This window comes from Passer montanus, unplaced genomic scaffold (genome assembly GCF_014805655.1).
Source record: "Passer montanus isolate IOZ18808 unplaced genomic scaffold, ASM1480565v1 scaffold206, whole genome shotgun sequence".
Lineage (NCBI taxonomy): Eukaryota > Metazoa > Chordata > Aves > Passeriformes > Passeridae > Passer > Passer montanus.
The window spans coordinates 114264-141012 of record NW_024366659.1 but is presented as its reverse complement, the minus strand read 5'-3'; the positions used below and the strand labels follow the sequence as shown (position 1 = coordinate 141012).

The window sequence follows — 26749 nt, the reverse complement described above, 5'->3', positions numbered from 1 at the left end:
GCAGCTGAGTCAATGACATAAACAAGGTGACAGTTATAATTACTGTTACATTGTAAAAGAGGCTGTTTCATTGGGAAGAAAAATGTTTAAAGAGAAAGAAGAAAAATAATTGTTTTTCAGCATGAATGTACATAACTGCTGTTTGTGTGGAAAAATTAAAATATTTTAATTAAAACATTGAAAAAATGTTTATACTACTGTTTAAACCTTTAAAAAATAATTATAATGCACAGGTATTAACAGCTTCTCTATTTTAGCTCTTTCCCTAGAAGAGCTCATTGGATTAATATGTGGAAATGTAACTACCCAGATGTTAATATCTTTAAAAATTAGTAAATATGTGAATCCTGGGGCTTGCTCCCAAGGGTCTTGATTGGAGCTTATGGCCCACAGACTTGGATTGCTGCAAACAGACGAGTAACAGAGAAGATCCTGAAAACCTGAAGATTTTTTTTCTCTACACAGCCTTAAAAAAACTGAGTAGAGAATAACTTGGTTTAAAAATCTGATGTATTGAAAGAAGTAAAGTAATGTAGGACAGACAACAAAATTTGCCAACTGTCTTACACAGCAGCTTGTTTAACATCCTACTGAAACCCTGCAGTACAACCAGAATCTGCCATTTGGGGAGGAAAAAAATAACACCTTTGACGATTTTCTTCTTTTTCTTCTGTCTTTTTTTTTTTTCCAGGAGACTCATTCTCCATCCCAGACCTCAGGAGTGTTACGTGTGTTTCCATGACTCGGTGACAGAAGCTGCTGTGGAGCTGGCCTTTAAACTGTCCTTTGGCTTAGCTGCATAGATGAGCTTCCTGCACACTCAGGCATCCTGCATGGTGTTCATTCTTTAAAATATCCCATACAAAGGGAAATGAACTCAATTTGGGTGCCACCCATGGGGCATCTTTGAAATGCTTTAAAAAAATCAAATACCTTGTGGTATGACGCAGTTAAAATTTCAGTGGTGCTTCTGATGAGCTCATCAATGGTGTACTGAATTTCAGAGAACCAAAGTTCTGATTTTTATATGCTGTCACTTCTTTTTTTTTTAATCCTGGTCATAACTTTGTTATATGAAAACACCACATAATTTGTATGTTCAGTGTACAATATGCAACATAAAATGGTAAGCTGATCCTCAAAGTACTGTATGAACATGGAAATTGGTGGTGGAGGAAAAAAAAAGTTCTCCAGTTACTTAAAATTTTGCACCTCTGAGAGCCTGAAAAATACTGAATGTTTGCAGTAGTATTGTGTTAATCAAAACAGAGAGAAATCTTTCAGACAATTCCTGGCACTTAGCCTCACAAAACTAATGGTTTACCATTTTTGCTCTCCTGCACCCTCGAGGACTGTAGTGTGGTTGATGTTTTACTTGACTCCATGAGTTTTAACTATAAATAATACTTATATTTGTTAAAATGCAATTTTGAAGACACAAAGAAAGAAGGGGAGTGGGCAGGGTGGTTTTAAGATGTGCATGGACTTGGCTTATTTTATATTCATAATTTCATAATAAAAATGTATATTTGTTAAAGAACAGTAAAGCATTAATTTTTTATCCTTTTTTACTTAATGTATTTTCTTTTTTGTTTTGTTTTATTATTTCATTCTACTTGTTTTTCATGAGTGCTTTTCATAAAATGCATAACTAGAATTCCATTTTAAACAACGGGATCAAAAAGTTTAAGTGTTCAGGAAAGCAAATTCAATTTCATGGGTTCTCATGGCCAAATCTTTAGATCCTAGTTTTCACTAGTAAATGACACAGTTTAGGGTAGTCCTAAAACAGTCCATCAAATGCTTGCAGTGCTCACAGGGTGATTCACAGCTTGTCTTCATCACTCAACAGTTGTTTTAATTCCAAGCTGCAGAAGTCTTGGGTCTGAAGTGCAAGCTGTGATTGAAGACTTTACTAATCAGCTTTCTCCAGGATTTATGGTTCCTAGCAGATGAGCAGCAGTATTTCAGTCTGAGGCCTACAAATCACAGCAGCAGTGTGTTAGCTCTGTTCCCCGTGTATAAATCAAGTGATGGGAAAGTTACTCTGCTACACCTCTCAAAGTCTAAAATACCTGAGGTTTGGGCATTTGATTTCCTGGTGGATGGAAGAAGGAACGTGGAGGAAAGCAAGCAGTCCTTGCTGCAGTGCTGTTTAGCTTCCTGTCCAGGAGAACCCTTTATTTAATTCAGAAGTATAATATAATTCTAAAAGTGTCACTGAGTTTCTGATCCTGTATCAGCTGTCAGGCATTGCTTTAAGATGGATTGTGAGCACCTCTCTGTCAGCCAAAATGCACAAGGAGGCTGCTTCAGGAGAGCAAGGTCTGCCCAGCCCTGTCAATGCTCTGCTCTCCTGCACTTTCCATTGCTATCCCTAGTCCTAGAAATGGCTGAAGTAAGGAAGTTGGAAATCTAGGCTACTTCTGATATTACTGATGTTTCACTGATAGTTTGAGATTCTCTAGTGCTAACACCAAATTCATACACTGTTGGTAAGTTTCAAAATAAATCCAGTTCTCCAAAAAGAAGTGCTTGAAAAGGAAAGGACCTGAACAGATTTTTGGCCTTTGTTGCAGCTCATTCCAAATAGAAGAGATATTGTATAATATCCTAGGTGTAGTATAAAATTTGGAAACTTTAAAATCTCTAGTTATTTTTAAAAATCCATTTCTTTCTCTGTAGAACCTCTGGCACTGGTGATTTGGTCAATGTTACACAATATTTCCCAACACGGGCTCTAAAGGTTGCTTTTAAGGACAAATGCAAACATATTTTTATGTCAAAGGGGATAAAGGAAAACAGGTAAAATAATCTTGTGCATATTGATTTTAATAAACAAAATAGATCTGGTCAAGAGCTGTGCACTCCTTTCCCTCAGCATGGCTGGTAATTAGTGGTGGTAGAAAGAGGCAGGTTTCCTGTGTAGCCTCTTGTTACAGCAATAAAAGTCTGGGGTTTGATCTTAAATGATTAATGACTTTGTGAGGTGCCTGCAAAGGTCCCTCCATTCAGATGGATCCTTGAAAGGCACACAGGCCAACACCCGTGGAATTAATGACAAGAAATCTTGGTCTTGGAATATGAAATGTTGATACTGGCATTTGGCGAATTGCATAAAATTCATTCATATCAGCAGAATGGAAAATAAATTCTTCATATCTGGTTTGTTTAATGTGAAAATAGATGGAAAATCTGCTTCATTTGTCTCTGTCTTAAATTATCTCTTTCAGGATTTCTTTGATTAGGTTTTGATAATGTGAACAAAAATCCAGTATTCTGTGTTTTCTCTTGTTGACAGTTCTTTACTACAGTGCCAGAAAATTTCCTTGCCTTTCCAGGCTTTTCTGGTAGTGCTGACCAGAAGGAATTCTGTCAGTCACTAAAGTTTGATTAATCTCCTGATATCACATGCAAATTCTTAAGCAGTCCTTTTTCAATTACAGTCATTTTGTATATAAAGAGTTTAAGGTTGTTTTCTTTCTTTACTTACATTGGAAAAAAGTGAAACAGGCATTGTGTAAATAACACTGTTTATAGTTCTTAAAATCTCCCTTCCATCTCCTGGAAGTGCTTCCAGATGGCTCACATGTGTATGAGCTCGTGACTCAAATTTTAGAAACATTCCATGAATAACACTCAAGATTAATTTCCTTAGAAGTACAATCTTTAGCCAAGTGGCATATCCACTGTTGAAGCTCAGGGTCTTTGGATGCTGTCTTACATGTCCTGTGCAGGACAGGAAATGGGACACTACAGCTGCAAAGCTGTTCCCAAACTGGCAAATAAAAAGTGATTTTGGGTACAACCACATGGTCTGCATTTGCTGCACAAGATGTACCCCTGATGCAGTTAAAGGCAGCACAGCTATGTCAGAGCTGTAAAAAGTTATGTAAAATGTTTCTCCTACTGTGATCAGCTTATACCAGTGAAAAGATAAAAAAAAACATCAGTGTAGGAATTGCTCTGAGACTGCCACGTTTCCTGATTATTTTGTAAATACGGTGTTTTGGATAGATCTTGTTCTTGGTGCTCTGAAGTTTCATTTAGTACAAAGGTCAGTAGTAATATTGTAATGCTGTGTTTTCATAGCTGTATGCAGCAATCTGTGTGTTTCAGTTTTGGAAGGGCATTTTGGCAAACCTGGCTGCTGGCAGAGCAGCAGGAGCCAGATGCACTGAGACAGCTCAGTTGTGTGCTGCTCCTGCTGGGGAAGGCAATGAAACCTCTGCAGTGGCAGTGCCAGCTTTACCTGATGTGCCCCAGCTGTTACATTTACTTCATTCTAGAGGCAGAGCAATGCACAATAATAACAGAATCCTTCCTGTTGCTTAAAAATTTACCAATGGGCAATTACAAGCATAAACGTAATAAAAGAAATGCACAATCTTTAAAGAAGAGGACAAAGTAGAGTGAAATAAAATTCTCTGGAAACAGTGCTGTAGCTCTGTTTTGCATTTGTTTAGATTCTGTAGGGAAACGTTTTAACTGAATTTTGCCAGCTGCGCATGCAGAAACCATAGGAGTTTGGTTTTTCCTGACTTAATGTTATGGGCTGTCATTTAAAGAATTAATGACCATCCTTGTTCTGTATCAAGAATATCAACTGAAGATTTTCTCAAACTGGAGATGATTTCTGGGTAGTTTATGTCTCTAGATAATTTCATTCATTCAAATAGGTAAAATTATTTCCTGGAAAGTGTGTCTGGAAGGTTTTGCAGTACAGAGAGAAATCTCTGCTGTCTCTGGGGCTGTTGGCTTTCCTGATTTGCCTGCAATGGACAACTCTGATTGTTGTCTGTGCAAGGTTATCACAGGAACTGGCTGCTTTGCTTCACCTGTTGCTCCCTGTACCTTGTATTTGGGCTGAATTAATCATTTTGTGATGCCTTTGGGATAAGAAGGTGCACAGTTTGGAGTTCTTCCTTCAAAGATTGGTTTATTGCCTGCCAAGTTTTCACCTCTAGAGAATTTCAAGAGCTGGAGCTGGAAAACAGATTTAAAATATACACATACAATTTTAACTTTTTTAACTTTGTCACACAGATTTTTTAACTTTTGTTCCACTATAGGGAAAAGCTGCAACAAGTAACTTAGCTTCTCATACATCTGAGCAAGAATGTGTGGGGAGGAACTGAAAGCTTGGTATTCCATAGGAAAAAAATTGTTTCCAGAGAAAGAGAACTTGAACCATTAGGATTCTGCTAGAGGGACAGCAGCATTGGAATGGCAGTTCTTTGAGCTGGGAAGTGTTTCAGCAAATGGAAGGCACTACCTGTTTGAATGCTCTGTCTTCACCTTTCCAGGTGTCTAAGCTCTGTTCAAATGTCTCAGCTCTGCAGGCAGTCTGTGCTGAAAACAGTGTCTGCATGCATAACAATGTGCATACATTTCTCTTCTCTTAGGTGCTGCTGAGCAGCAGTTCCAGGGGACTGGATTATTACAATTACAGATACAGATGGGCTTCCTGGCCTGTGCAGGGATTGGGCAGCTCAGCACAGGAATTATTGTGCACCAGCCCTCAGTTTTGGATGTTAGGGACACCACTAAGGTGGCTTTTACAAACAGAAATGAACACCTTTTAAATCTTTATCATCACATTTATTATGAACCCATGAGGGTGTTAGCAACAGCTTTTCCATTTTCCATTTATTTGTGCCTGACAGACTATCACTGAAGAGCCAGGCCATTCTACAGTAGGAGAAATTGATCAGAATTACATTTCTTATCTGCTGGATTTGATGTGCATTTTACAGAACTTGTACAGGCTTCTACTTTTGTTCTGTAGAATTATATTCAGTTCACAGCTTGGTAAAAGCTTTTAGTAAAAAACTGGGATTGGTTTTCCTTTTCCTACTCAGAGACAGGTATTTGGAGTAGGACAGGTTTGTGGGTAGAATAATTTTATGAGGTTGTTCAGTAGCATTTGAAGTACATTTAATAACACTAATTCTTGCTGTGAAGATTATCTTCAAATAAATAATTATTTTTTTAAAAAGTGAAAATGCTCTTGAGAAAGCAGGATTTTGTTTCCTGCATCCCTGAGGAAGTTTTGCCACCCGGCAACAGAAGGGGTTGTTAGTTCCAAAGTGTTTTGTTTCAAGGATCTCCTCTCTCGGTATTCCAGGAAGTCAAAATAAAATCTGAATAAATGCTGGCATAGAAATTGCTTAGGTCATTTCAGAAAATACCAGGGATACTTAAATTCTTACATAATGCCCTGCATACCTCTGGTAATCTGTCCTAAATGTCACAAACCTTGAAGCTTACCACATTAGCACTACTGATGTCTTCCTGTTAGAGTAAAGGTGATTTCACTGGTCCGTGCTTTATCTGAGCCTGCAATTCATGCTGGTTTTATTTCCGAGTGCTGTGCCTCTTGAGGCTTTGCCAAAGAATTGCCTCTGCTTCTGGTCATTAACTTGCCACTAGGATAGAGTATCAAGATTACTAAAACCACAAATTATAATAATTTCGAGTAAGGTAATGGGTTTACTAGCACAAAATATGAGAATGAGAAGATTTATATGTGTTGTGGGTATATAAATGTATTTGTGAGTGATCCTTGTTTCATTCATGTTGTTCTGAAGGTGCAAATGAAGCTGATTGGTGTGATTTTAACAACTTCTTATCATGCTGCTTATTCTGATCCAAGTGGAGGCCTTCAATTAAATATATCACCTGTTGTTCCTCCAGTTAAGACCGTGTTTTCCAGATGGGATAACTTTCTGAAATAACCAGGCTACTACAGCTGCTGCTTTCAGCAAAAACTGGTTTCTGTCAGCTAAGCAGCAACAACCATTATTCAAACAGCCTCTCATTTGCATGTATTCATGTTGATCCAAAACAAAATATGCTGAATGTTTTTTAGCTATTTATACTGATGAACATAAATATTATATTTATTGTGAACATATATTTCATATGTGTTTTATCAGTGGCCTGAATTAGACAAGACTGTCTTTCTGCCCTTATGGAGGACCTAGAGGCTGGCTTACCCTGACATTGCAAGTAGATTTGATTTCAGATGTAGCTGGTTAAATCTTCAATATTAATTAAAAAAAAAAAAAGTGTCTCCTCTCCAATATAATTTGATATAATGAGAGGGATTTGGATTTGTCTCTCCCAAAAATAAAAGTGTGCGTGTTTTTTGTTAGTGAAGACAAAAAGCCAGTGCTGGTTTCTAAGACAGCCCTTAATATGTTTTAGAGGACTCTATTGATCACTAATGAACTGCAATCTACTTGGTAAAAAACTATTTCACTCATACTAAAGAAGGAAAAAAATAAGCTGTGCAAGTTTTAACAGCACTGATAGAACTCAGAGCACCCTTAGGACGGGAGTGACCTCATTTAATTCCTAAGCCTTCTACTTGCCCAGTAGAGCTTAAAAAAAGCATCAGAAGAAGGATCACAGCTTTTCTAAATTTAGCCATTGGTACCAGCTAACAGAGCGTGACACCAGATAAATATTTCATGGTCAAAAGATCCTCCTTTGGAGTGATCCATTAGGAGAAAAGTTCCTTAGTGTTCTTTACTACAGAAAGACCAAGGAATCCAAGAAAATACTTACTTACCTCTTGTTTGAAATTCTCAGTTTCCATTTTGTTCATACTAAAACAACATTGAAAAGGCTTTTACCTGGCTGGCAGCATTTTAAGCCAAAACACAGCCCAAAAAATAAAGAGCCAAGAATGTACTAGAACACTTAGAATAGTATTTCTTGAGAAAATTTAAAATGGCTCAGGATCCTTCTCAGTATCAAGGATAAATCTTAGCATGTACATAAATGAGAAAACTCTTATTTCAGAGGTAGTAATTTTCAAGAGGGAAAGACCAAACCTTGTGGAGTATTGATAACCTAGGATCCGAAAGAAGCATTTAGGAGGCATTTAAATGTCTGGTGTCAAAGAAATTAAGCCCAGCAGTGTTCCTAAAATTTCACCCCAGCCATTAAGTTTGACACGAAACCCTTGGCTCATGGAATTTGTACAAATGGGGTAGGTTTTTTTTTTGAGCTGCTAGAATACCAGATGTGATCCACAGGCCAAGAACTGGAAAGACTGGGGCAACCTCAGTCCCAAGACTGCAACAGTGGCAGTCCATGATGAGAAGAGGGGCTGTGCTCAGGTAAATCTCTGCCTTATCTGGCTGGAGTGAGTTTATCTGGAGTGGAGTGAGTGCTTCAGTGTCATGCTGATGCTGGGCATCAGCATGACACTGAAGCACACAACTTTTAGCAAATGCCTCCAAGAGTTTGGCTTAGCCTGCTTGCTCAGCAGCAACTCTGCACATCTCCAACTCTGCACAAAGCAAATCAAAAGTCCATTGGCACTTTTTGGTGGCTGTCAGGAATGTTTGCACAAGTCTGATCCCCAGAGCAGCTTCAAACCAGCTGGCTTGGGTTGCACAACCACACAGGAGCATTTGCATTTAATCTCTTTGCCCCTGAGGTTTCTATTCAGTGGGAGTCAGCCTCAAGTGGCACTGCCATACCTTAAACCATCTTTTTTCTAACAGGGATGGAAAGAGCAGAGCAGGAATTGGAATTGGGGATCTGCCTCCCCAGCTGCTGTAGATGGAACTGGACCTGTCTGCCTTTCTGATCCTCATCCTAGCAAATAAAAATGAGATAATTAAGGCAGGTGGAGTCATGTGTTACAAATAATTCTGCGTACCAGTGGTTTCTCTTGCCTCTGGAGGTTTTAGAGGAAAAGAACATGTTTTCATTAGGAAAATTCTGGTTGTTTACTAGACCATTGAGACCGTGACAAATGGGAGAGATAACCAAGCCTCTTGACAGCGATGCTAAACTAGTTTAGTCTTTTGTGCTTATTTTTAATCTCTCCAGTGGAACAGAACCGTGCAGTGCAGTGTCACATGCTGTGTCACAAAGACGTCACACTGCTGTGTGAAACAGTGTCATTTTTAGAAGCGAACAAACACTCGGGGAACTTTTCCAGCACGTAGATTTATCTTGTGGAGTTCCACAACATAAATGTCGGATACCCACAACACGCGGGTTAAGCAGGGATAACTCGGGGCTCGCGCTGACTTTTTTTTTCTCCAGGGAAAGAAAACAGACACAGGTGTTTCTGGGAACAGCCAGAGGTGGAAACACACCAGCCGGGGTGCTGGCAGCGGGCGGAATGGAGGCCCAGAGTGCCCCAGCTCTGCCCGCGCCCGGCCCGGGGCAGGACGAGCCGTGTCCCCTCAGCGGCGGGCACCGCTGCCGGGCCGGGCCGGGCCGGGCCGGGCTTTCCCGGGGCAGGGCTCACACCCCGGGCCCTCCGGGGCTCCCCCGGAGCCGCCCCTCACGGCGAGTGCGGCCGCGCTGCACTAATGGCCGCGGATTGTTTTAATGGCATTAACCCGCCCGTGAGGCACGGGCAGCCCGGGCCCCAGACGGCGGCGGGGCGGTCCCTGCCCAGCGCTGACGCGCTGCCGCTCTGGGCGGCGCCGCTCCCGCCCCGCTCGCCCGCATCCCTCCCGTTCCAGATCCTTCTGGAAGGGCAGCGCCGCCCGAGCCCTGCCGGAAAGAGCCGAGGCGGCGCCGGGGCCGGGCGGGCTCCCCGCCGGTGGCGCCTGCGCACGGCGGGCCCGCTGCCGGTTGGTGCCGGCGCTCCGCAGTGGGGGAGCGGCGGGCGCGGAGCCCCAGAGCCGGTGCCAGCGCCAGAGCCAGCCCCGGGCGCAGCCATGTCTGTGGTGGGCATCGACCTCGGCTTCCTCAACTGCTACATCGGCGTGGCGCGGAGCGGCGGCATCGAGACCATCGCCAACGAGTACAGCGACCGCTGCACGCCGTGAGTACCGGCGCGCCCGCCGCGGGCTGCCGGGGGCGGCGGGGAGCGCCTTGCCGGGAACGCGTGTGCCGGGAAGCGCCGGGGTGTGTGCGGTGAGCGTGCCGGCGTGCCCTTGGAGTGCCGCGGCGCTCCGGGGCTCGGCGCTCCGCTGCCGGGCAGCCGGAGGTCCCCCCTGGAGCGCTGCGTTTGCCCGGTCCGGAGCGGCTGCCGGGGCTGGGAGCGCTCCCAATAACAGCCGCGAGACTGGCGAGGAGGAGGCTGATGGAGCAGGGAAGCGGCGCGATGAGCTGCCTTCCTTTAAAGCTGTTCCTGCTCGCACCGCGTCTGCTGGCCCTGGAATACCGAGGTCTGGCGGGGAAGGGGGGGCACTGGGCAACGTCCGTGATGATGGGAGACGCAAGAGTAGGTGGAGATATTGCTCCTCTGTTTCTATGGGATACGTCTGGGATTTTTAGAGCTCCATCTGTGCATAATTTGGAAGGAGGATTCAGGAATTCGTGTAATACTCGTAAAAATCGGGGGTTGGATGGTGCTTCTCTTTTTACAAAGGGACTCGTAGCCAGCAGAAAAAGCTGTTTCTGCTGTGCGAGACTGTAGTAACTTCAGCACTGCTGCCTTGGTCTCGGAGAAATGTAGGTTTGCTTTCTAAAATGTTGACTTTTAAAAGTACAAAGAAGTTGATGGCCGAAGAGCTTGCCGTCTGTTTTAGTGGGCATACTCTTGAAAATTCTTTTTACTATTTAGAAAAATACTCTTCTCGTATTAACTCTCAGGAAATAATTATCCTTGTGAGAACTGAAATTCTCTGGCCTTTCAAATGCAAAGTATCCGATGAAATTGTTGCCCCGCGAATCCTCGGGCAGCTGCAGTTCCCTTCTTTGTGATGAAGAACACTTCCAATTTTCAGCTGGTTTTGGAGTGTGTTCTTTGTAGGTAGGCTTACCTGCATATGATATTTTTCACACTAATGTCTGACTAACTGTACTTTCAAAATACTTGCGAAGTGATTATGAAAGAGGTTCAAGTTACCAATTGCAGCATCTGGAGTGCACATGCACTTAGAGACAGTACCTATCACACTTGAAGTGACATTTTCATTGACCTTTTCTGTCTCAAAATGTAGTAATACAGGAGACCTTGAGAAACATCTTTTCTAGTGTTGTTGTCTTGAGAGAAATCTACCAAAGGTAAATAGAAATGTAACAGGTTATTACTGTTATGTAAGTTTCTCATAGTAGCTAAATCTTTACTTCAAGTGGGATTTGATACAGACAGATCGAATTCTTCAATCGTCAGAACTTTCCTTATTGCACATAGCAACACAGTAAATGAGCTCACTTGAATGTGGACTTATTTAAATGAACTTATTCCTATGGAGGTGCTCGCATCACTCAGGTAATTGAGTTAGCTGTTAGTTAATTACATTCTGTAATCCAGTGTCAGTACAACCATGTATCATCCTCGAAGCTTTAGCACAAGCATTTTACAAAGAAGGGGAAAAGATCCTGCCAATAAGCCGTGCATTTCAGTAGAACTTGGGTATTTCCTGGCTTTTGGCCCTCTATCTCTTTGAAGACTGACACTTGACTTCTCCTGAGCTGGGAACTCCAGCAGGGCTGTTGAACACATTTCCAGTGCTTCTGGCACGTTAAACTCATGGCAAGTGGTCCTTTCAGGTGCTCTGCCTCACCACTGTGGTTTTGTGGGAAAACAAGACCGTTGCTGATAGCTCATAACTTACTTCACACCAGGTGTGATTAATGTGATCACATGCTGCAATTAAGATGATGTAATAAGGAATCTTGGAAACGACTGAATTTTTGGAAGCCAAGGAGGGCACATTTATTTTTTTGGCGTCTCTGCTTCCCAGCTGCAGGAGGGAAAAACCATCCGTCCCCCTGTGCTGGAAGTAATTGAAATAACCCATGGCAGGAGCTGTGCTGGCTCTGAGCTGCTTCTGCATGGGATAATGTGCAGGTTGTGCTGGCTGTGAGCAGATTGCTGCACTGAAAAGGTGTGGTGCAATAGCATTCGTTTGTAAATCATTTTCTTGCCATGGAAATTGCTCGTTTATCTGATTTCCCCTAATTGTCACAAGGCATAACTGGGGAACTGTAGCTTTGTGACGACAAAAATTGTAAAAGTTGTTTGTGCAAGCTGAACTGCCTATTTGAAAATGTAGGGAAATGCCTCGTGTGTTTGCAGTCTCCAGTTAAATCTGGAGAAGGTTTTGGATGTCACAGAGAAGATTGCTAGAAAATACTGCCAGATTGGAGTGCCCTCAGTGATGGAGGGGAGGCAGGACGCAGTGTGCTGGAGTGACCTTTATGCATGCATTAAACAATTGCACTGGAGCTGTGTGAGACCTGGGCTTCTCTGTTACTCCTGAGTGGTCGTGGCCAGATCAGTTGCCTTTTGGGGCAGAGTTGTGTTTCAGGTCTGTGATGTGAAGATGCGGTGTTGGTAACTTCCAGAATAGAAAAGAGCATTTCCAAAGGCAGTGCTGAGAGGCCAGATGGAGGCTGGGGCCTGAGGCAGCCTTTGCTGATGCAGGGGGCTGTTCTTGGTGGCCAAGAAGCTGCAGGGAGCTGTGGATTACAGCAGAGCTTCCCGAGCCCTGCGTGCCTGGGAGCTGTCCCCAGGTCCCTCCCTTTGTGCAGTTCGCAGCAGGGACCTGGTAGCGCTCAGCTGTGAAGCACTTCTCTCACTTCTTCAGCTCCCTTGATTTGTGGGAGAGACAACAATTTTTGATTGTTGTCTTAGGATTGTTGCTAAGGGCTCTTGAGTGTGAATATGGCCCCGTGAGACTCGGGGGTTGTTGAGTCAAGAGAACCTGGCCGGTAAATTTCAGGGGTTTGAATGAAATCTCACAGGCTTCTTAGGTTTTACCCGTGACCCAGAAATAACTATCAGTGCCTTTCCTTTGTGGTAAGATCTGTGGAACATTTCAGCTTTCACAGAATTCCTTAAATGCAATTAAAATTGTATTTAATGCAACCGTTGCTGTTGCTTGGAGTTTCTAAATAATTTGCAAAGAACAAAATAACTAGAATTCCACTTCAGGTTCTGGTGCTTCGTATAGTAATGCTGTTATTTAACACATCCATGTCCTGATGTTTGAATTTTTGTGGGTGTTCTAAAGTACCATAGAAATATTTTGTGATGATTTCTTTTAAATCTGAATTTTTTTTTTTTTTTTTTTTTTTTTTTACTTAGAGCATGTATATCTTTAGGATCCAAGACCCGAGCCATCGGGAATGCAGCAAAGAGCCAGGTAAATGGATCAAAAACTTTTTGACTGGTAAACAAGTTCATCTTGGAGAAGATGCTTCTGTAGCAGTTTCTTTTGATAGCTTTAAGTATTGTGTTCACTGGGATTTGTTTGTTTTGGTTCTTTCTTTGGTTAAAAGCCTGTCCTGAAAATGACTAGGTTAAAACACTGATGGGAGAATAGGTGTGGGGAGGCTTTACGTCCAGATGGGATCTGAATTAGAGGAGGACTTTAAAGGAAGGGAAATGTGTTAATTTGTTGAAGGTTCATTTAAGGTTAATGTAGGTAATAACTTCATTAGTTCCTGCAGGCAGCCACTGCAACAATATAGGATCTTAAATAACTCGTGCTGTATCAGAAAGCACCTCTGAAATAAAAGGATACAGTGAGAATTGATGGCAGCAAGTTAAATGGATGTTACAGAGAGAAGTACATATCAATTTTTCTGATAGGGGCCATAGATTAAAAAGTAGGTGATTCTTTCACTCTCCTCACACTTTGCTTTTCAGTGAGTGTGTGGGGCTTCACACAGGTCAGTGTGTGCATTAAGCCCAACATGAAAAATTCCTTTCTGCACAGTCCTGTTTATCGGGATGTCGTGGGTAATGAAAATCTCTTTGCCACAGATCGTCACAAATGTAAAAAATGCAGTCCATGGCTTCAAAAAGCTGCATGGAAGAGCATTTGAAGATCCTTACATCCAAGCTGAGAGGGCCAAACTTCCCTATGAACTTCAGAAGATGCCAAATGGCTCTGTAGGAGTAAAGGTGAGTGAGAGCTTTGGGTGGGATCTCTCTGGTGGTAGGGATGAGCACTTTGGGCCCTTGTCACTTAACTTCCTCTGTGGTCACTTACATTTTCCTTTAGAAAACTAAATACATTCCTGTGTCTCTGAATAAGTCTGTACTTTCTCCAAGATGTCCATTGAGGCTTCTCATCAATCATGTTAGTGTTCCTTAGTCACATTAGCTTTTCACTTGGCCTTACTAGATTTATCTTCAAATCTGTGTAATAACAGTGTGAGATTATTAGTTCCCATCAGACATGCAGAGGCCAAGTGTCAGGAAAATAACATAATGGTCTGAGTATGAAATTTGAACACGTTATCTTTAATTTGCTTCCAAACTAAATGGCAGGGGTGCTTGGGATTGCTGGAGAGATGATTGCTTGTTAGGAATTCAGGACACAGAACCTCCCATGGAGGCTGAGGATTCAAGCACATTTCCTAAGCAGGGCAGGACTGTTGGAATTGCCTGGTTTACACCTTCCCTGCCTCCTGTGCTTGAGTGACTGTTGCAGGAAGCAAATGTTCCTTGGGCTTGCTCCAAAACTTTTTATTTTTAGCCTGTGTTATAGCACAATGTGATCCTACGTATATTATGCTCCTTTTTTGCTGCTTTTTTTTTAAATTCAAAATACACAAGCAGCAGAAATACTGTATCGTTGTGAATAGTCCCTTGAGGTAACTGAGGTGTTAAGCTTCCCACAAAAAAAAAAGCCCAAAAAAACCAACAAATTGAGCTGCTGAAGATTTGTTGTAGGGAGCACAGATCAATAGCCAGGGAGTTACTTGTGTCTACAGCTGGTGTTCAGTGGGTTTCAGTGCTCAACATTACGAATAATAATTCATTATTATGAATTAATAATTCATAATAATTATGATGAATTTGCACCTCATGAGAGGAAGGTTGAGATGATTGATCACAGAATCCCAATTCTCTGTTCCAGGTGAGGTACCTGGATGAAGAGAGACTGTTTGCAGTGGAACAGATCACAGGAATGCTGCTGGCCAAGCTGAAGGAGACATCAGAAAGTGCTTTGAAGAAACCAGTGGCCGACTGTGTGATTTCAGTAAGTTGTGTATATTTATTGCAATCCATAGGCAGCTTTATGCAAGCTAGGACCATTTATACCATCCTAAGAGGTTCAAGTAGCAGGTAGAAATCATATCCTCAGAAATGGGCCTTTGTTGCAGATATTCCAAATGAGAATCCTTCTTGAAGCATGTGTGAGGAGATGGAAAGGTTGTTAAATCAAGAGTGTATTTTCAGAAAGGACACAGTGCTTAAGCTGATGCAGTCTGTCTGTCTCCAAGGGCTACAGACAGTATTTCTGATTACTGTAGTTCTTGTTCCAAATGGGAGCTATCCTAGGTGTAAGCATATCCTCCTTGCTTCCAAAGAACCTTCCTAAATTCTTGTTAAATTTCTGTCTTGTTGCATGGGTGAACACTGTTGTAGTGCAGTTGAGAGTCACCTGAACTTAGGGCTCTGAGCATCATGCTCATTAATGTGACACACCCAAACCACTTGGCTTTGTTTGAAAAAGTCATTTTACTTTATTGGATATGAAGTCCTGTGTCTGCTTTTCACATGGTCTTTGTTTACTGGCCCTGGTGGGAAGTTTGGGCATGAAGGATTGCAGTTATCCCTTCTCTGTCAGGCAGAGCCATGGGAACTGGAAAGCTGTGTACTTGAGCTGTTAGAAATCTGCTTTGATCTTTTTCCTTGCTTCCTTAAGCTGGGAGAATACCTCCCACACACCCAGGCATCCTTGGCAATGCCCCACAGTGGTAGCCAACAAAACACACAATGAAATGGAGCTCTAGTCTGCTGAAGAGGTGCCAGCTGATTGCAGCCAGATCCTAAATGGGCTCTGATGGTGCTGTGGCTATTTTTGGTGGCACTGAACCTTGTAGCACACTGTAAGCTGGCACTGTGGTGGCAGTGGTAGCTGAAAAAGGGATACAGATTCAAGCTGGATTTCAGCATCACTGCAGAGCTTCTGCCACTGGCTTACTGTGGGGCTGTGTGTGAATGTTTGTTGGGTTGGCTTTGTCCTGCACAAGTGTTTCCAGAAACTAGTGATGATTTTAAGATGAAAGACTCATTAACATAATCTAAGAAAACATTTTCAGGAAATTTTTTTTGCATGTTGAAATCTGCTTTATTTAAAACCATCCTGGATGCAACTTCATTTTTGTCATATTTTGAATTTTTCATTAAAATATGCACTAAAATGAATTAGGTAGTTGTTTCATTCAGACAGCCTTATTAATTTGAGGTTAGTTTATAACAGTTTCTTGTGGTACTGACATTTATAGCATAGCTTGATGGGCAAGTCTGACTACTCTAAATGAAAAAATCCATATCCTCTAATATCCAATGTCATTATTTTTGGAAACAGGTCCCCAGTTTCTTCACTGATGCTGAAAGAAGGTCTGTAATGGCAGCTGCACAGATTGCAGGATTAAATTGTCTGAAGCTGATGAATGAAACTACAGCAGGTAAAGGACCTTTTTTTGTCCTTTGAGGCTGTCCAGGCTGTTGAGCATGAGGGTGATGACACCCTGCTCTTACACAAGTGGGAGCTTGGGAGAGAGCTGTCCAGGCTAGTACTGCCCGTTCCAGTTTGGGAACTGGAAACACAGCAGTGGGATGGTGTGCAGTACTTGGGAAGGACCATGAGAGCTGGGCTTAGCTAACCTGAGCACTGTCACACTTGGGAATGGCTTTGGAAATAAACCTGGGATCTGTGCTTAAAGCTGTGCCAGTCCTGTCTGCTGTAGCAGTAGCACAAGTGTTTCTATCAAGTAATTTACTCCCTTCTTCTTGTTTTGTGAATTCTAAGGTAGGGCCTAGAAATACATAACACTTCGTGGGTACTAAAGTTGAAGCTGCTTGAATCAGTAATCTTTATTTTTCTTGATTGATTCTCTTTGCTTTTAAAAAGTCTGAAAAAGCTTTCCAAATGAGTGCTGGTTGTGAAAGCATAGATTTGTGTAAATGAGTCTTCCAAAACATTTCCTTTATCTCTTGGGCATGCTTGAATTTTTCAAAGCTAAGGTAAAAACTTCTGTAAGGAAGGCATTTCAAAGGAGAGAGGTGTAGGCATGAGTCTTAATCTGTGTACTTTCACAAATTGCAGTGTTAATTTGGCTACAAGCAGGGTGAGACTTTATTGGTGCTAAACCTTCACTTGACACTTCTTTCTCTCTTGTCAATAAAAAATGTGTTTTCAACATGATTTTGACTTTTTAATAAGAGTTATGAAGGCCTTTAGAGAGGATGAACATGGGCAGTATCTGTCTCTTGGTGGTGCTTTTAATGCATGGTCTGCAGCTGTGTGTGCCTTTCCCTTACCTTCCATGGTTTGGTGTTTTCCAGTTGCATTAGCCTATGGAATATACAAGCAAGATCTGCCAGCCTTGGAAGAGAAGCCAAGAAATGTGGTCTTTGTAGATATGGGGCATTCTGCATATCAGGTTTCCATCTGTGCTTTTAACAAGGGAAAACTGAAGGTAATCTTTTAAGTCATACATTAAAAGCCTGAGGTATTTAAAACTCAAAATAGTGCTCCGTGGAAAGATTATTTTTTAAAAAAATAAATGTCTGTAGAAAAGGTTTTGTAGTCCACATTTAAAAAATATTTCTGTTAGATTTTGACTGTTTTATCAAGTTAGTTACAATGCAGAAGTGCAGCATCCTAAAGTGTGTTTTGGAAAGTGCTTGATAATTAGGACACTGCAGTTTTTGTGTCACATCCCTGAAATATTTGCATATTCAGAGAGCCTCTTAAGTGCAACTGATTCACTTACGGGAGGCTGTTGAACTGTCTTGAGTTGCTCTGAGGTGTTGGGGTTTTTTTTGGTGCCGTCCCAGACAATTCAAAGTCTAAATCCAGTGGGATGTGAGGCAAAGCTGAACAGTCTTTGCCTCCTGGTTTGGAGACTTTGTCTGTGACCTAGTAAAGGCTGAATGCTTTTGTGGGCCTGTCTCTGGTAGCCAAATGCCATCTGAAGCCATGTGGAAGGTGATGATGGCATTCCCACTGTGCTGAGTAAATGGTGCAGCACAAACCTTGTCGAATAACTTCTGATCTTGTTCTTTGACTTCTACCAGGTCTTGGCCACTACCTTTGACCCTTTTGTAGGTGGCAGGAATTTTGATGAGGCTTTGGTAGATTACTTCTCTGAAGAATTTAGGACGAAATACAAGCTGAATGTAAAAGAGAATCCCCGAGCTCTGCTGCGATTGTATCAGGAATGTGAAAAGCTCAAGAAGCTGATGAGTGCGAATGCGTCTGACCTTCCCCTCAACATCGAGTGCTTCATGAACGACCTGGATGTCTCCAGTAAGATGAACAGGTACTGGGTGGTGTTCCCACTCTGGGGCAGGGCCTTGTGGTTTCTGAGCAGCCTGCTAACACCAAGCACTCTCCCTGCCCTGCAGAGCTCAGTTCGAGCAGCTGTGTGCTGCCCTTCTGGCCAGAGTGGAGCCTCCTCTAAGAGCAGCCATGGATCAAGCCAGTGAGTAGAAGTTACTTGAGGTGCTGATAGTAATCCAGTCATTCCTGATCTCTTTAATGATTATCTTTTCAATGTATTTTTGTATTTATTAGAATTGCAAAGCTAAATACTGAAAAGTTAAATGTAAGTTCCATTCATATGCTTGCCATGAATGCATGATCCCATTCCCGCCTCATATAGTGCACATGCTACTCTGCAACCTTGGTTATTGACCCTCATTCACCCTGTGTCATGGAAAAGGTTGGCACTCTCAATTTATGAAGAAAAAACCACCAAACAACCAATCCAAAATGACGATGGTAAAAGATAGTATTCTTAACTGCAACCTTCTGGCCAGCCTGTTCCATGTGGTACTTACATGTCCTCACTGACCTGATAGTTTGGCAGTATATTCTTAAATTGAATTACCTAAAGCATGTGCCAATATTTTTTTTTTTTTTGCCTAATGTAGTGTAAAGGAGAGAAGTAGACTTTTAACAGGAAAGCTTTTACTCCCAATTCCAGCACCTTCAACTAAAAGGGAAGAATTCTGCTGATCTTGTGACTTGGCTCGATAGCAAATACAGGAATTAAAAACCTGAGTAACTGCTGAGCAGAGCTGTTCAAGGACTGGCTATTGTTTGAGATGACTTCATACATATATCCTGGTTCCAGAATTAACAAGTTAACATTCAAGCACAACGTGCTGGTTTTTAGATACATTGGCTTAAAAGGTTTTCTTTTCTCTTTTGGCAAGCAAAATTCTGCCAAACATAAAATGACATCTATTTGGGTTTCATTTTTTGGGGGTTTTTTGGGAGAGTGAGATACTGTCCAGTAGTGCAGAAGACCCAGTTTCACCTTTGAGTTCATGCAGAGCAGAAAGGGAATGCACATGGACAACACACTTTATAGAACAGCTGTTCTCATTGATGCTTGGCTTCTGCATTTCCCAGGTTTGTGCAACTAGAAAACTTCGTAGCCTACGGGAGGGACAAAGAGTTTTAAAGATCTTTTCAGCCATGAAATACATTCTGTGCTTGTCACAATGTCTAGATAATAAGAGAACTTTTATTTTTTTCTCTTCTTTTTTTGTCCAAAGATAGCTTTCTGATACCTTGATGATAACTTAAGGGCATGCACTCTCTTTTCTAGAACTTCAGCGTGAAGATATCTACAGTATAGAAATAGTAGGTGGGGCTACTAGAATTCCAGCAGTGAAGGAACAGATCTCTAACTTTTTCTGTAAAGAGATAAGCACCACGCTAAATGCTGATGAAGCTGTTGCAAGAGGCTGTGCCTTGCAGGTATAGTTCCTGAAATAAAGCTTTAGTATTGCTTCTTTAACATAATGTACTAATGAAATACAGCTAACCACAAGCAAAAGGTAGTGCAGCTGAGGCAAGATGCAGAGTCTTACTTGTTACTGCACTAATTGGAAATTGTTCTCTTACATTCATTAATTTGCTGTGTCATGTTAGAAGGATGGGCTTGTTAAAAAGACCTGTTAAATTTAAGAACCTAAATTCTGCTGTTCCACTTCTGTGTTGTCACTTGGAGCCTTTGCTGGGTATCTTTACTGAAAATCACTGGGGAAATAACATCTGTTACTTTAGTTAAGTCTTTGAGTTCAATTAACTCTAGGAAGTTTCTGTTTAAAAAAAAAGTGTGATAAGCAGGACCTCCATATGACCTATATGATAAGTATTAATTATTGTACTTGCTATTTATTTGACTACATGGATAATATAATAAATTTTGGTCTCTTTTTTTCCCTAGTGTGCAATTCTTTCTCCAGCTTTTAAAGTGCGTGAGTTTTCCATCACAGATGTTGTTCCTTACTCCATAACACTGAGATGGAAATCATCTTACGAAGAAGGAACAGGGTAAGTTGTACAGTGCCTACAAAACAGTGTGTGTTTGGATATAAAGAAAAATGTTGAAATTCCAATTTTCTTTCTTAGTATTTTACCTTTGGGGTTCCAGTTACTGCTTAAGAATTGGAAAGACAATTAATTAAAATGTTGGGGTGAAGTTGCCTAATCTGTGATAAGTGTGACATAAAATGCAGCTTTGAGACATAGAGGCCTTCAATCTCCAGCTCTTGTGAAAAACTGACTTAAACTAAATCACTCAGTTGCTTGGTCAGCAGGGCTGCTGATTGTTAACATACCTTGACTTTGATTTTCCATTGAGTTGTGCTCAGAGGTTTGATGTTACCTGATGTTTATTGCTTTAGGGAGTGTGAAGTCTTCAGTAAGAACCACGCTGCTCCATTCTCAAAAGTAATTACCTTCCACAAGAAAGAGCCTTTTGACTTGGAAGCTTATTATACCCATCCACATGAAGTGCCTTATCCTGATTCCAGAATAGGTAAGGACATGGGAATGAAACACCCATCCCTAACTCCTGTTGATATGGGAAATGTGGTTCTCCTTTCTTGTAAGATATGTTACTTCCATACTTTCTAGCTTACAGAAGAGCTTAGGTTCTTTAGAAAGGCTCAGCACAGGCTTCATGATTTAAGCGTAGTGAGCAAACCATATTGACATCTGTTTGACATGCCTAAAAAAACCTCTGCATTCTTCCTTCTGTCTATCTTCACAGTAACTGAAGGCTTCAAAAGAAGTAGGCACAGAGAGTTCACTGCTCTATTGTCTGGTTCTTTTAGTCTCTATAAAATTGATTAGGATCTTATGTGCCTGCCAACCTGTGTTTTTCAAAGAAATTGGATCAAAGGAGCTGTTGCCTGTCTGGACAGATAGCATGAGACAAATTATCTGTCATGTCTCTTTCTGTTAATCTGAGAATATAAAATATAGGTGTTTCCTCCGTTTAAGCATCTGTGGTAGAGTCTAAAAAATTGGATGGCATAAATAAGTTTCTTGTTAGCTAATGCTACTTTTTTGCAGTTATTAGTACACTCCTCAAGGTCTTTAATTTGTATTCACTGGTTCATGAATCGGATACAAATTTGCTGCTATCTGTTTGGCTATCTGTGCAAGAAGTCTGTGGTCCTGAGGAAGAAACATTGTCCTTTACATATGCACATCATCTACACTTAAATTTTCAGCAAGTTGCAAAATAAAGTATCAATCTCACTGCTTTCAGAAACCTTGCTAAGAACTATTCATTTTCCAAAAAGTGTAGTGTAGCCATGTTATCAAATTTAAGCAGAATATTTTATCTCTGTTAACATTTTATTTTTCAGTGTGAAGTTTGAGTTACGTGGACAAAAGAAACCATTTGAGATGAATCAGAGTAGTTTCTCTAGTGTGGTGGTTACAGAAGGCAACAGAGAAGTAGAACACCTAGTAAAGTACTATCTTTTTTTTTTATGAAATACAGATAAAGCAAAACCATCTTACTAATTACCAGTGAACCTATAATAATTGGGGAACCAGCTTTTAGTTTATCTACCTGCAGCTTACATTGTAGGATTGTCAGCTGAATATTAAGTTTCCAAATAGTTTCAGCTACGTGAAGTTGCTGTGTAAATCAAGACCCTTAAAGGAATGTGTTTGGGGTTTTTCTCCCCTCTTTCTGTGCATTTTGGGACAACAATTAAAGCCACCTCTCTTGTTTCCAAGGGCGTTTCACTATTCAGAACGTGGGTCCCCAGCACGACGGCGACAACTCCAAGGTGAAGGTGAAAGTGCGCGTCAACATCCACGGGCTCTTCAGCGTGGCCAGCGCGTCCATCATCGAGAAGCAGAGCGTCGAGGGGGACCACAACGACACCCCCATGGACACCGAGTCAGCAAGTAAGAACCAAGGCAGAGATGAGGAGCTGGTATGTAAAGCTTGTCAATGTCTTCACTGTCATTGTGGCAACAGAGCCCATAATTGCAGGGTAAATGGCTAATAATTGCAGGGTAAATGGCTGTGTTTGGCTTCTGACTGTTACTGCTTCTCCACCCTTAAATTACTTCTGTGGTTATGTAGCACCTTTCTTCATGTTTATTGCTTAAGTGTGGCACTAAGCACAAAGAATGGAAAAATGGATTGTGAAAAAACAATGAAGTAGTTTTTTCGTTGTTTTTATCATCTCTCTACTAGTCTTAGTGTTATCTAGTATCACTAGCAAAAGGCAGAGTAATCAATGAGATCTGTTGACAAATTAATTTTAAAGGTTTTTCCTCACAAAGTATGTTTTCAATGAGTAAAAAATATATGGTATTTCTTTATACGTGGAAAACTGCACTGCCTCCTGAAAGTAGCTCCCAGTGAGGTGCCCTTTTGCAGTGCAGAGTTGAGGACTGGGTGCCAGGGAACACTTTGGAGTTGGAAACAGCAACACCAGCACTGGCCTTGACAGCCTTTCTCCTCGGATTTGGCCTTAGCTTCTCCCACCTTAGTTGGATATTGTACAGGAATTAGAGCAAATGGTTACACAACTAGCATTACATAATTGGTATAAGCAACTTCTTAAACACTATGCTGCTTTCCAGGAATGTGGGCATATTTGAAAAACTAAGCATGGTGCAGATCCTTATGGACAAGTGCTCCATACATTATGTTTGTAATCAAGTGAGCAAAGGCTGGAAGTGCTGGAGCTGGCATTTAGTGTAAAAGGCATGTGGAGCTCACTGGGAGTGTGCTGAATTCAGTGTGAGAGTAGCTGCTTCCATGCTCAGGCTTTCCATTTGTAGCACTTCATTCATCTAACACATCTTCTGTTTTACAATGGTGCTTGTCAGCAATTACCTTTCAGTATTGAGGATGATCCCCTCGACTCTGAGGAGGAGGTTTGTCTTGTCTGTGTGTCCTGTTATCCCCTCTCTAGCTATTTCCTGTAGGCCAAGCAGTTCCTTCCAGTTGTTGGCTTTTCTGTGTGAACAGTAAGAACAGCAAGTGAGGATTTAGATACTATTTTCCTACTCTCAAGTGACAAAACTTTAAATTTGGTCAAAGTAGTCTTGTTTTCCACTTTAAACTGCAACCTAGGCACCTGTGCTAGAGTTTGAAATCCTTAAACAATTATTTTTATTATTTTGCAGATCTAGTAGTAAATTATTCTACATTCATATGTAGTTTGTGAATCCAGAAATACTAATTCCTTGTAATGGAGGCAATCTTGGACCTTTCAGACCTTAGCTACAGCTAAAGCTTGTTAGTTATTAATACTCTGTATCTTTGAGAATTAGAATCATCCTGAAAACACTAGGCTTACCCATTACTATGCCATTAAAAGTGTCCTTCAGTGATGACATGGAGCTTTATTACTTAAACCAAGTGATCTGCACTAGTAATTTACCAATCAGATTGTTAAATTTAGAATAAGGCATAAGTGGTAAACTTACTGAAAAATTTAAGTGAGGCTCTCTTTATTTTGGGTGGCAAGGAGGGAAGGTAGTTGCTCATGTACTCCCAAGAGGCTGCCACTAAAGTATTGATTTCACTGCCTTGTGAGACAGATGCAGGTAATAATTGCAGTGATTAAATTACTTCTGCTTTGGGTTGCAGGCTGTAAGGTTTACGTCGAAAATGGTAGGATGTGAAAGTTCTGACTGTTCCATAGAGAATCCATTGTTGTTTCCTGTGTTGGTGGTGTGTTGCTAGAATGTTCTTTGATTTCATTTTGTATGTATTTGTTTCTAATTCAAAGTGAGTATTCACAAGGCTTAGTGTAATTATGTAATGGGGACAGACAGCAACATCAAGCATCAGAGTAGAATTTTGACTTAATTTGAGAGATATAAATACAAATACTATATCAAAATGCCTGTTTAAACATAGTGAAGGATAAATTTTAAAGATTGATTGTGAAGTTCATATGTTGTCTGGGATTTACTGTTGATATTAGTCCTCAGTCTTCCAGCAAACCATTACATTCAGTTATGTAACTCTCTGCAGGATAAAATGCAGGTTGATCAAGAAGAAGGTGTACAGAAAAGTCAAGCTGAACAACAGAACCAGGCAGATGAGGAAACTGAAAATGCTGGAACTGAAACAAAGGTTTGTATTCAGTATTGATAGGATATTTTTTGCCTAGTATTCTCACACTTAACTGATTTTGCTAGTTGGAAAACATGGGACTGTGTTTAGAGGACAGCTATATTGACATGGATAAGTAAGGAATCCTACCATAGCACTTCAATTTTCAACATACCATGATAAAGACTTTCAAGTAGGTGTCTGCTGTTTAACCTGGTTTTATAATGAAGATGGAATTTAGGGAGATTACGAAACATTGTGAAGAATAATATGCAGTGCTTTTAAGCTTTTGAACAAGTTTACTTAGCAGTTCTTTAAAGAAATTCATTTCACCTGTTTGGTTCCAAACTAAGGCAATAGTGATTTTGAATACAGAGAAATAATTAGGTGCTTCATTTACATAAGGTGAATTTGTAGCTATCTTAACTAGTTTCATTTGTCTCTTTTTTCAGCATAAATATAGTATTATTTTGGTTCCTGGAAGTTCCTTACTAGTGTCTCTCTTTTCATAGGCTACTTCTGGAGAAAAGCAAGATCATCCCTCCCAGCCAAAGGCTAAAACAAAAGTTAAGAGTATTGATCTCCCTATACAGGCAAGCCTCTGTAGGCAGCTGGGACAAGATCTGATCAATTCCTATATAGAAAATGAGGTAAGCAGCATAAAGAGGTGACTACTCAAATTAATGTCACTGTGTAAATAAGTATCTAAAAAATATTTGAAATTATTGACTTATCTAATTTAGAATTCTTTAGAAAGTTGCCCATAATTGTAACAGGTTTTGTTTGTGGTTTGGTTTTTTGGTGAAATGACTCAATTTCTGTGGACTTAGTTCATTCTGGTTGTGTTTGTAGTGATGACTTACACAGAAGTGAACATTTTTATCAGTAATTGTGAATTATCAGGCCTCTGCCAGCTTCTCTGGTACAGTTTGAAGAGTAGTCACTAAGCTTAAAACTTAAAAATGCTTTCAGTTTTCAGTGTGCCTTTCTCCACCCTAGGGGAAGATGATGATGCAAGACAAGCTTGAAAAGGAACGAAATGATGCTAAGAATGCTGTTGAAGAATATGTGTATGAATTCAGAGACAAGCTGTGTGGAGCCTTTGAGAAATTCATCACTGAAGAAGTAAGACTTGCTTATACATTTCAGCTGTTGGGAAAAGTTCCTTTGTGTTTATAATTTTGAGTGTGTGTTCTGTGAAGGCTGCAGGGTTCTCTTGGACTACTTTTGGAATAGGAGATGGCTTGACTTCCCAGCAGTGAAGCTCAAGTTACACATGACATTTGACTTGCAGAGTTCTTTACTGCCTGAGAAGCTCCTCAGTGGCAAGGAAGGGTCAGGGATGCAGGCAGAATGTGAAAACCCTGTGGTCAGCCTAGGAAAGTAGGACAGATCACCACGAGCCTCTGAATGGCTGAGTGGGTAGGAGTAAAAAGGAAATGAACAGATAATATGGAACACTCTTCAGAGGTGCATGGACTGCCTTAAATAGCCTCAGGACTGATTTTATAATTCTGGTAAACTTCACCTGCAAATCACATGAGTAGGGTTGTCCTGCCTCTCTCATCTCTGCAAAATCTTGGCTTTGAAGTCTGTTAATTACTGTTTTCCTTCACTCTCACTTGGAATATTTTAAGCTGATGAAGCAGTCCTTTTTTGAGTAGGGTGGGTTTGTGCCAGGAAGAGAAGTCTTATTTGATGTGTTCCTTTCTGGCTTGGAGTGTCCATAATTTGCTTTGTAGGACTCCAACAAGCTGACCTTGATGTTGGAGGACACAGAAAACTGGCTTTATGAGGATGGAGAGGACCAGCCAAAACAAGTCTACATGGATAAGCTTCAGGAATTAAAGGTAAGGTTTTTTAAGTTGTTTTCTGGAAAACTCACTCATATTTAGAACTAGAAGTACAGTTTAATGCGAGTTGTGTTCCTAATTTGAAGATGGTTGAAATGAAGCAGACTGTCACTAATGACAATAGATCTAATTGCTCTGGGAATTTTCTGTCAGACTTCTTGCAGTCTGAAAGAGGGTTTTGAGTAGTTTGATTGCACTCCTGGGTAATGAGAATTACGGTCTAGAATATATATTCTTTTTTTCCTGTTCTCAGTGATCTTCTTTAGATTTATAGTAAGACTGATTTTGGGGTATAATATCCAACAATAAAGGCTCTGGAGTGCTTTAACAGTAGCTTCCATTGTATCCTTGGATTATTGATGACAAACACCTCCTAAATGCTTCAGATTTTAAGGATCTGGTGGGGAAAACACGAATTCTGATGAATAACTACCTACTTTATTGGAAATTGATGTACGTGTCTAGCCCTTGGGTTCCAGCTATTTACTCTCCAGTCACATTTCCTCAAGGGGAGGAATAACTAATGGAAACAGCAGTGTAGATCCAGTCAACTGCCTGGATACCAGGATTCAAGAGAAGGAAAAAGCAAACAGTGGATA

General features: G+C 41.0%; 2 protein-coding genes across 4 annotated transcripts in view; both read left to right on the top strand.

Moving 5' to 3' along the window:
* Positions 1 to 1542, top strand: part of INTU (inturned planar cell polarity protein) — a 39231-nt gene extending 37689 nt beyond the window's left edge. For all 3 annotated transcript variants that reach the window (XR_005627407.1, XM_039708588.1, XM_039708586.1), the window contains exon 16: positions 692 to 1542. Coding sequence is in view for 2 of the 3 variants with exons in the window: in XM_039708588.1 (XP_039564522.1) it covers positions 692 to 803 (112 nt within the window). In the remaining variant the exon portion in view is untranslated. The remainder of the gene's footprint in view (positions 1 to 691) is intronic.
* A 7653-nt stretch (positions 1543 to 9195) lies between these two features.
* Positions 9196 to 26749, top strand: part of HSPA4L (heat shock protein family A (Hsp70) member 4 like) — a 19634-nt gene continuing 2080 nt past the window's right edge. Inside the window, exons 1-16 of the mRNA XM_039708582.1 lie at positions 9196 to 9802; positions 13019 to 13076; positions 13700 to 13840; positions 14802 to 14924; positions 16260 to 16359; positions 17240 to 17373; positions 17975 to 18219; positions 18305 to 18381; positions 19516 to 19667; positions 20140 to 20246; positions 20600 to 20733; positions 21951 to 22153; positions 24217 to 24318; positions 24810 to 24947; positions 25297 to 25422; positions 26040 to 26147. Of these exons, the coding sequence (XP_039564516.1) occupies positions 9342 to 9802; positions 13019 to 13076; positions 13700 to 13840; positions 14802 to 14924; positions 16260 to 16359; positions 17240 to 17373; positions 17975 to 18219; positions 18305 to 18381; positions 19516 to 19667; positions 20140 to 20246; positions 20600 to 20733; positions 21951 to 22153; positions 24217 to 24318; positions 24810 to 24947; positions 25297 to 25422; positions 26040 to 26147 (2409 nt within the window). The 5' untranslated portion in view covers positions 9196 to 9341. The remainder of the gene's footprint in view (positions 9803 to 13018; positions 13077 to 13699; positions 13841 to 14801; positions 14925 to 16259; positions 16360 to 17239; positions 17374 to 17974; positions 18220 to 18304; positions 18382 to 19515; positions 19668 to 20139; positions 20247 to 20599; positions 20734 to 21950; positions 22154 to 24216; positions 24319 to 24809; positions 24948 to 25296; positions 25423 to 26039; positions 26148 to 26749) is intronic.